The 10,316-nt window shown below is 46.7% G+C and overlaps 1 protein-coding gene across 1 annotated transcript; it reads left to right on the top strand.

Moving 5' to 3' along the window:
• The first annotated feature begins 2,892 nt into the window (after nt 1-2,892).
• JUN (Jun proto-oncogene, AP-1 transcription factor subunit) lies at nt 2,893-6,549 on the top strand. Its single transcript, XM_089515265.1, has one exon. It carries the CDS (start codon nt 3,742-3,744, stop codon nt 4,807-4,809), a length of 1,068 nt encoding a protein of 355 aa, XP_089371391.1. The 5' UTR covers nt 2,893-3,741; the 3' UTR covers nt 4,810-6,549.
• Nucleotides 6,550-10,316: the final 3,767 nt, after the last annotated feature.

Raw genomic sequence — 10,316 nt, 5'->3', positions numbered from 1 at the left:
TTTTGCCTTCTGTTTTATTTTATTCTGTTTGAGTTGTATGGAGTTATTATCAGGGAAATGTTTCAGTTGTTTTGGAAATGTTCTCAAGTCACTTTTATTGTATGTACTCTGGATATAGGATGGGATCTCTGAGGCACAGCCTCCAGGTACAGGACTGGATAGAAACATTTTAATAAATAAATGCTATTTTAAAAAAAAGAAATTATAAACACTTCATCATACACTGCAGTCCTATCCATGTTTGTTGTTGTGTGCTTTCAAGTCATTTCTGACTTATGAAGACCCTACTTCATGAAGTTTTCTTGGGCTGAGAGTGTGTGACTTGCCCAAGATCAGTGGTTTTCCATGGCAGAGAGGGGAATTGAACCCTGATTTCCAGCCTCGCAAACCATTACACCGTGCCACATTTAGCTGAAAGCGAATCCCACTGAGTCTGACTAAATGTACACCTGGGTTATGTATCCGCAGACTATCATGCGATGGGCCTTCAAGTTATTTCTGACATATGGCAACCCTACCACAATCCGATCCCAGGGTTTTCTTGGGAAGTTTTGTTCAGAGAGGGTTTCCCATTGCCTTTCTCTGAGGCTGAGAGAGTGTGACTTGCTCAAGTGGGTTTCTGTGGTTGAAGAGGAATTTGAATGTGTATTTCTCAAAATCCTAGCCTAACATTGAAACCATAACACTAGTGCTTCTTGGGTTGTTTGATGCGGAGACTACATTGGTCTTCAAATTATTTCTTTCTGCCCTTGAAACTTGCCAAGAATTGGCAGCCAGTGGCTCAGGGACAAGTGCCCACCCCTACATTGCATCATGCCAGGGCAACCAGACGTCCTCCTTTTCCAGGACATGTCCTACATATCAACTTCCTGTCAGGAGGAATTTCAAAATGTCCTCTCTCTCTCTCTATATATATATATATATATATATATGTATAAAAGCTTGATTGAGAAGCATAAATTTACATTTCTATTAAGTGTGTTTAGCTGTTATTTTGTAATTCCTACATTTTTCTGGCGTGTCCTACATTTTTGCAGTGCCTTGTCCTCCTTTGAGGTTAGGACACCTGTGGTCACCTTTTTTTAGGATGGGTGAAGAGGAGGAAAAGCCTTTATTACCTCAGGGCTACCATAATGTGTGACAATGTGTGTAACTATTTTGGAAACCTCCTGAGGGCAGAGTGGCCAGAGGTCCTCCTTTTTCCAGGCCATGTCCTCCATTCCCTAACCTTCTCTTTCCAGGAACATGGGTTCATAACATCCACACTGGAAAAATAACCCGGTTTGGCACCGCTTTAACTCTTTTCTGGCTGAAGGCTATGGAATTTTGGGAGTTGGAGTTTGCTGTGGGCCCAGAGGCGGAGAGTTAAAGCTGTGCCAAACCGGGTTATTTCTCCAGTGTGGATGCAGCCCCAGATCACGCGGGGCCTTCCTCCTTCTCCTCCGAAGGGAAAAGGAAACAGGAAAGTCCTCGGGGCTGGAGGTGGGAGGCAAAGGGTTAACTTAACAAAACGGCCAAAACATGACGCTTTTTGAACGGAGGACGAAAAGCGAATGACAACAATTTTTATTATTAGCGTGTGTGTATACTGTAGGAACCCCTCGGCCAAGGAGATTTATTTTTTATAAATAACTATTATTATTATTATTATTATTATTATTAACAATAATGACATGTGTGTACCCCAGGAACCCCTGGAGCCAAGGCGGTTTATTTTTAAAATGATGACGATGATAATAACGACGAAGTGTATGTGCTACAGGTATCCCTCGAACCAAGAGGGTTTATTTAATAATAATAATAATATTTTCCGACTTCGGCACCCCTAAGGCAAATCTATCCTGGGGTTCTCTTGGCAAGTTTCTTCGGAAGGGGTTTGCCATTGCCTTCCCCTGAGGCTGAGAGAGTGTGACTTCTTGCCCAAGGGTCACCCAGTGAGCTAAAGATACACATTAATAATTTTAAAAAACCCGGCTTGGCCCTTTGTGAGAGAGAGAGTCTGACGTTTTCAGGGAAAGCCGAGCCCACAAAAAACTCCAACTCCCAGAATTCCACAGCCTTGAGCCAGGGCAAGGCAGACATTAAGCGACCTTGGGCAAGTTACACTCTCTCAGCCTCAGAGGTTGGCACGGGCAAAACAAAACCCAAAACCCACGATAGGGTCGCCATCAGTGAGAAAAGAATTGAAGACACACAACATGTATTTTATTGTTATTATTATTATTATCTTGAAAATAAACCGCCTTGGCTCGAGGATTCAGGACACTGGGGGATACTTCTCAGAAAGCTACTTAAGAGCCCTGAAAGCCCGATTAGCTCCCTATCCTTCCCGGAATGTCTAACCATTCCACACAGAGCCAGGCGTGGGCAGCTATATCTCCCCCTTCTCTTTGGTTCGTCCCTTTCCCTCCCCCATCCCTATTTATCACTTGGTATCTTCCTATGTATAACAAACCCCGCCCCTCAGCGCGCGGCGGCGGCAGTGGCTCCTCCCCTTTCCCCCCTCCACCTCCCCCTCCCTTTCCCTGCCAACCGCCACCGGAGCTCCTTAAGCGGGTAACCCGATATTCAAAAACAATACGTCATCCCACAATGCCCCGCTGCAACGATGCCCAGGCATTACCTCATCCCGACATGCCGCGCGCGCAGGGAGAGAAAAAGGGGAGGGGGAGGGAGGGAGGAGAAGCTTCCAGCGGGCAGGGGCTGGCCATGGAGATTGGGCGCCCTTTGCAAACGGGCACCCAGCCGGAGGCTCCGCCCATTTCTCGGGAGGCGTCGCCAGCAGCCAATGGGAAGGCTCCGGGGTGACATCATGGGCTATTTTTAGTGGGTTACCGCTGGCTGATAAGTGTAGGGCTCCACGCTGGGAAAGAAGAGCTCAGTGGAGGGCGAGGAGGGAGGAGGCGGCGGCGGCGGCAGGAGGAGGCGCGGCAGCGGCAGCTTAAAGCGACAGTGAAAAGAGGCGCCCGGGAGCAGCCAAGACGGCAGCCACCGACCGGCAGCGAGAAGCGCCTTCCCGCTTTCCTTTCAAGAAAGTCGCTTTTCTGAGGGGAACCCCTTCTATCCGGCTCCACTTCGGGACCTCCGAAGAAGAGGCTGAACTCGTGGGACTCTCGAGACCCCATTTTGGGATCAAGAACTGAGGAGGAGGAGGAGAGACAGAGCTTGGCTGGGTTTCTCCTCCGGGACCCTCCCCAACTTTTATACTCCTTGGACTGACAGCCGCTCCGGAGAAGAAGGCTCCTCCAACAAGTGGTCTTTTCGGAAAACTCGGCTGGAAGGGGGCGGGAAGAGGACGGGGTCTTTTCAGCTGATATCAGACAGAGAGAGCAGAGAGGGAGGGAGGGAGGGAGGGAGGGGAAGCTGCCCGGTCTCCTGGACTGGGCCCTCCTCAGGCGCCTTCCCTCCCTTTGAGGAGGGCTTCTGTTGTTCTTGTTGAGCCCTTTTTGGAACTGAGGGACCGCTTCCTCTCTTGATTTCCCAGAGAAGCCGGCAATGCCTTGTGGCCAAAGAGTAAGACTTTGGTGATCCCTCCTGGCTTTCATATATATATATAGATATAGTTGTTCTTTGAGCCTCCTCCTCCTCCTCCTCCTCAAAAGAAGGGGCGGACTCTGGTCAACTTTTTGAAAGCCACACACAGAGAGAGGGAGGGAGAAAGTGCCTGGGAAAGTGTCGCTCCTGCTGCTGCCGCTGCTTCTTTGAGTCTGTTCCGGGGCTGGACGGCGCGGGCCCTTCTATATGACTGCAAAGATGGAGCCTACTTTCTACGAGGATGCCATCGTCCACCCGGCCTTCGCCCAGCCGGAGAGCGGCGCCTACGGAGGCTACAACGGAGGCAGCGGCGCCAGCAGCCTCCACAGCATCGGAGGCGGCGGCGGCGGCGGCGGCAGCAACGCCAAGGTGCTGAAGCAGAGCATGACCCTGAACCTGGCGGACCCCTCGAGCAGCCTGAAGCCCCACCTGAGGCACAGCAACAAGGGCGCCGATCTGCTGACCTCCCCGGACGTGGGCCTGCTGAAGCTGGCCTCCCCGGAGCTGGAGAGGCTGATCATCCAGTCCGGCAACGGCCTCATCACCACCACCCCGACCCCCACCCAGTTCCTCTGCCCCAAGAACGTCACCGACGAGCAGGAGGGCTTCGCCGAGGGCTTCGTCAGGGCCTTGGCCGAGCTCCACAACCAGAACACGGCCATGCCGCCCAGCGCCGCCGCCGCCATCGCCACCACGGCCGCCCAGCAGCAGCAGCCGCCGCCCAACCCGGCCATGGCCCCGGCCTCCTCCATGGCCGCCAACGGGGGCTTCGGGCCCGGGCTGCACAGCGAGCCTCCGGTCTACGCCAACCTCAGCAACTTCAACCCCAGCAGCCTCAACGCGGCGCCCAACAACTACCCCAACGGCAGCAGCAGCAACAGCAGCTACCCGGTCCCCGTGGCCCCTGCCCCTGCTCCCCCGCACCACCTGCAGCACCCCCGGCTCCAGGCCCTGAAGGAGGAGCCCCAGACGGTGCCCGAGATGCCCGGCGAGACCCCTCCCCTGTCGCCCATCGACATGGAGTCCCAGGAGCGGATCAAGGCGGAGCGGAAGCGCATGCGGAACCGCATCGCCGCCTCCAAGTGCCGGAAGAGGAAGCTGGAGCGCATCGCCCGCCTGGAGGAGAAGGTGAAGACCCTGAAGGCCCAGAACTCGGAGCTGGCCTCCACAGCCAACATGCTGCGGGAGCAGGTGGCCCAGCTCAAGCAGAAGGTCATGAACCACGTCAACAGCGGCTGCCAGCTCATGCTCACCCAGCAGCTGCAGACCTTTTGAGGCCGGGGGAGGGAGAAGACTGGGGTTGGGCTTGGCTTGGCTTCTCCAGAAGTGGACTAGGCAGAGAGGCGGGAGGAGGAGAGAGGCCTGGGGGGTTGGCACAGCTCTCCTGGGCCTGGAAGGGAGGGCGTCTATGTGCCACTTCCACAAAGCATGCCTATGATGGAGCAGAGCCTGGAAGGGGCTTATGTACCACAAGGTGCTTCCTCAGCCGCAGACAACACTTCCACAAAGCATGCCTATGATGATGGAGACAGAGAAACAGGAGAGAGACTGGGGGCTGTGCCTTTGTAGGGTCGATTCCCCCAACCTGTTCCTAACAGTTTCCACAGAAGTCAAGAAGAAGAAGTGGGGAAAGAGGATGGGATGATGTCCCATAAAAGCCATCCAGTCTGAGGTGGCAGTGGGGGCACATCCCTTGAAAACCACAGCTCTCCAAAGCTTCAGAAGAGGCTGCCTGACGTTACCTTCTTTATTCCTTGTTTATGTTTATTTTTCTAACATTGACCAAGCATGGACCTAAACCATTCAATCATCGTTCAGTATTAAAAAGGTTAAACTGCAGTAGAGAGACTGTAGGTTGCTTTTCCCTCTCTTAGTACTCTGACTTTTTTAAAGACAAAACAAATATATAAATCATTCATTGGGGGGGAGGCTGGGGGCCGAAGCGGTGATGCTGCCGCCTGCCTCAGCGTCCGCTTGTTCTATGTACAGATACTCTCTTTTCTTTCTTTTTTTAAAGTTTATGACAGCTGATAAAATGTCCAAGTAAAACTCTACTTCATCCATGACTTTGTAAGTTATTTTTTATTTGTTCGCGTGGGTCTGAGCCCAGTATTGTCTGTAAATAAGAGGATTTTTTTAGCAACCTTGAGGGGTTTTTTTCTTCTTCTTCTTCTCCATTTGTAATAATAAAGTATATAATTTTTTTATGTTTTGTTCCGAACAAGAAATGAAGAAAGGGTAGATCATATTTAAGAAAACCCTCAATACTTTTTGCCCAGTTTCTTGGATTAGTGCCAGTAAGGCTGCAACCCTATATATACATACACTTACCTAGGTGTGAGTCTCATTGAACAAAGTGGGGCTTACCAAGGAGTAACATTGCACTGTCAGGCATAGGCAGGACCAGCTTGTGTTTAGATGTTAAAACTGTTAACCAATGCTGTAAGTGGGGGAGTCAAGCTCTTTAACTTCCACACTGGGTTAGTTTGTAAGAGCAGTTTACTCTTTCTTTTTTTGAGGAAGAGGGTTCTGTACTCCTATTATAATAAAGCTGTTGGTCTTTGCAGTACTGTTAAGACTCTTCTCTGTGTCCTCTATAACTGGAATACAAGAGGATGTGTCTGAGAGCCCCCATAGCAGAGGAAAACACAGCTTAGGGCCTGATCTTTGTCCATTTTGGCTTGCAACTTGTAGGGTCGATTCTCCAACATAGTTTTCGCAGAAGTCAAGAAGAAGTGGGGAAAGAGGATGGGATTCTTTTTGTTACCCCAGAACCCTATGCAATGAGTTCTATGAAATATAATTGGCCATTTCCTATCTTAGCTACTCCGGTGTTGAGCAAATATTCTTGACATGCCTGAAGATAGGGGGACAGTTTTCAAAAAGGGAACCTTCATATGGAGATTTGAGTCACTTTTATGTTTTTTTTAAACTCTTAGATAAAATATGGTCTCTGTTCATGAGTATTTACGACTATGCCTGTTGTCCAATAAAATCATTCTATTACTCTTTCAATATGATTGAAGTCCTCTTCCCTCTTTTGGTGCATTGCTTTTTTTAAAGAAAAAAATCTGTAAACTAGCAAGGAGTGGATATCACTTGAGCTGGGATGACACTTTTGAAAATTGAGGTTTAAAATGCACCAGCATTTATAATAGCAAGTTTTTTAGTTCCACCGAAATGAGACCTGTATATTCTAAGTATATGGTGTCCCCTGCTGAAGTCTTACCATTATGTCCACGGGTACTTACATCTCATTAAACATGTAGTATCAGACTATATGTCCCATTTCTTTTATAGGACAGCACAAGTAATAGCCTGATCCTAGCCATGCTTTATGCAGAAGTCCCAACAGGGCTATTAATCTTTCTTGCTAAGGAGTAAACCCTTTTGAGCCTGGTGGAATTTGTTTCTAAATATTCATAGTTCAGAACACACACTCTGGTCCAAAACACACTGCAGACATAATCTAGTTTGAGACCACTTTTAACTACCCTGGATTAATGCTAGGGAATTCTGGGAATTGTAGTTTTGTGAGACATTTAACTGTCAGAGCTCTGGTGCCATAATAAACTACTGTTCCCAGGATTCCCTAGCACTGAGCCAAGCCAGTTAAAGCAGTCTCAAACTGGATTATTTCTGCACTGTGTTTTAAACCTGTTTCATGAGATACCCTTAATTAAAGGACACATGGATATGTGGAAGTAAATCTCATTGATTGCAGTAGGGGAATACTCTAAACAAATTTAGGATTGCAACCTGAGGTTTAAATCCAGTTATTAATTCCAACTAGAATAGATCCATTGAATCAACTGTTAAATGGTATGTACACACTTACGTAAATGGCATTGAGTGAATGGATCTAGGTGGAACTAGGAATTGGATGTAGACCTTAAAATGAGACTGTGCACACTTATTTAAGTGTGTAAGGCTGTTGGATTAAAGAAGCTTTCTTTGGGTAAGTATTGGATTGTAAATAAGTTTTAATATTGTAAATATATTTAGTGAGCAACAAGTACTGCTGAAGTTGGTGGGAGTTGCTCCTAAGAAAAAGTGTTTAGCACTGAGAAGTTTAAGGCATTCTACTCTAAATTTTTCTGTCAGAATACATGATTTGTACTCTGGGTCCAGTATTCAGTCTACATGGAATAGGGAAGACCTCTTGCCTGAAAGGAGAGCCAGCATGATATAGTGGTTTGACTGTTGGACTAAGGCACTGGACGACCTGGGTTTGAATTTCCATTCAGCCTTGGGTAAGTCACATTCTCTCAGCCTCAGAGGAAGGGAAAGGCAAACCCGCACTGAACAAATTCTCCACCCCTCTAAAACAATCCATGATAAGATAGGCAGAAATAACTTGAAGACACACAGCAACTAGAACAACTTGTCTCAAATGTTGGAAAAGCTGCTGCCAGTTAGGTTTGACAGTACTGAGCTATCTATGGTCTAATTTGATATAAGACAAGTTTCCTGTGTTCTTAAGTATCACCGCATGGATCCGTAAAACTGATGACTTTGTAATTTTAAAGTCATTTTATAATCCTATTTTTGTTTTATATTAAAATGTAGTGTTAAAAAGAAGGAAAAGGGGGAGCTGTCAAATACTGAGTCATTAGATCATAGAAATATACCTCATTCTTGGTAATGTATGTTTGTTGTGTGCCTTCAAGTCATTTATGGCAGACCTATCATGGAATTTTCTTGGCAAGTTTTTTTCAGAGAGGGTTTACTGAGGCCATCTTTTGAGGCTGAGAGAGTGCGACTTACCCAAGGTCACCCAGTGGGTTTCATGCCTGAGCTGAAAGCCCCTCCAGTCCTGAGTTGTAGTCAAACACTCAAACTGCTCTGGCTCTTATTCTTCAGAATAAACAATGCTTCTAACTTCTAAAACAAAAAGAAGTAGGAAGTGTATATAGTCTTGGTGAACCAGCCTGCATTGAAACAGTTTTCACCTCTTGCTGGGAAGAAGTGATGGCCTCAGTGCCTTTATTACACAACCAATAGAAATTTGGATTTAACACAGTGAATGGATGTGAAGTGGTGGACATCCTTCAGTTCTCAGATTTCCACTTGTCACTGCTACAAAAACCTGGACTGAAGGGTGCAGACACCCAGAGGGAAGGAATGTTCTACCCAAACAAAAGTTGGCTTTAAAAGTTTCCGGTCATTGAGCTGTGATATAATTTACAAGGGATTTATTTAGAAGTTATTCCAAGTAATACCAAACCTGCTTCCCTAATAGCTCTGCCATCAAGGAGGCAAACTAAGCCGTTGTTGGTAAAATAGTCTTACACACGCACACACACACACACTCCACTACTACCCCCATAGCATGCTAGTTTACCTTCAAGGCAGAAACTCAATGGGGAACTTTGAGTTTCACCTGCTGAATTTCTTCTGGTGGTGCAACTGCAAGGGAAGAAAGGATGGCCACCAAAGTTATTTATTAGACACTGGAAATATTTTTGGACCATTTAAAGTGCAGTCTCTAATGATAAAAGTTGTCTAGTTTTGTAATCTATAACCTACCATCTTTTTTATAAAATGGGTTGGATAAATCGCAGTCAAAGATTTCATCTTTCCTCTTCTTGTGCCTACTGGCAGGTGTAATGTCAGCATATATTCTTGGGTTGACTGCTATCAGATGTGAATGTTTGTATCAGTAGTTACCAAACAAAGAGTAACTGGGAGGGTCATGTACTTTGCTGGGTGTATCTAGTGCTGACGTGAACAGCCCGGAAAGTAACTTGATTTTGACCATATGTAGAAGCAGGTAGCAGAGGAGCTGCCCACACAACACCGCTGGGTGTGGCTTTGAAGCGAGCTGCTCAACAAGTGCCAGCTAGCAAACTGAGCAGAAATACCTGGAAAGGTAAAGCAAAGCTATAATTCTTTAAAATACATCTGGTGAGAAAGAGCAATTTTGCTGTCCCAAAATCTTGGTGTCATTGTTGAACAGACTGCCTTGATTTAATCGCCAGTGTGTGTATACACTCACTTGACACTTCCAAGAATTATGGACTTTCTTGTTGTGCCACTCCTATTTTAAAGGCTTTTTGGGCCTATTAACACTTTTACAGCCCACTTTCAATACCATTATCCATGTGAAAACAGAGTGCTAGATAATTTCAGTGCAAGTTTAAAGGAGGAATTCCAAAAACATTCCATCCAGCTTCCCTAAGCCAAAAAAAATAGTGCTGGGCTTTCCCCCCAATTTTATTACAAATGCTATTAACTGGCCAACACATTTGGGGTCAAGGACAAAAGGGGGAGGGTGCCAGCTTTTGTTTCTGGCATGGCTTTTGTGGCTTTATGACAGGCTGTATGAAATACGGAATTTCAGTAGATAAAGCATTTCTTTCTTAGCATGGAGATCTAGTAACTACAAAAGAGTATGGATTTAATTTCTGCCAGTTGTACACCTATTTTAATGCCATAGCCACTCTGCCAACTAAGGCTAGCATCCTATTAGCTCCATTAATGTAGTTACACTGATGGCAAAGGTGGCAGTCTCAAGAAGAAAAACCTGGCAGCGGGGGGGGGGGGGGGCAGGCAATGGTAAGAGAAGAATTAGTTCCTCAAATGCCTGGTTTCTAGGATGGGGAGTCCATGGAGCCAAGATAATATGGGAAAGATTGTTTGGATAGTTGTCTTTGTCATGGGATAGGTGATTGTGCATGCCACTCCTTTCATGCTGCCTCAGCTCCATGGGCCTCCTGGAAGCTAGGCATTTGAGATATAGGCATCTTGCAACTAGCATCTTCCTTCTCTTATCAATACTG

Source organism: Sceloporus occidentalis, unplaced genomic scaffold (assembly GCF_023333645.1).
Source record: "Sceloporus occidentalis isolate IW3139 unplaced genomic scaffold, rSceOcc1.0.p SCAF_3, whole genome shotgun sequence".
In the NCBI taxonomy this organism is placed as follows: domain Eukaryota; kingdom Metazoa; phylum Chordata; class Lepidosauria; order Squamata; family Phrynosomatidae; genus Sceloporus; species Sceloporus occidentalis.
This window is presented reverse-complemented; position numbering and strand designations above follow the sequence as displayed.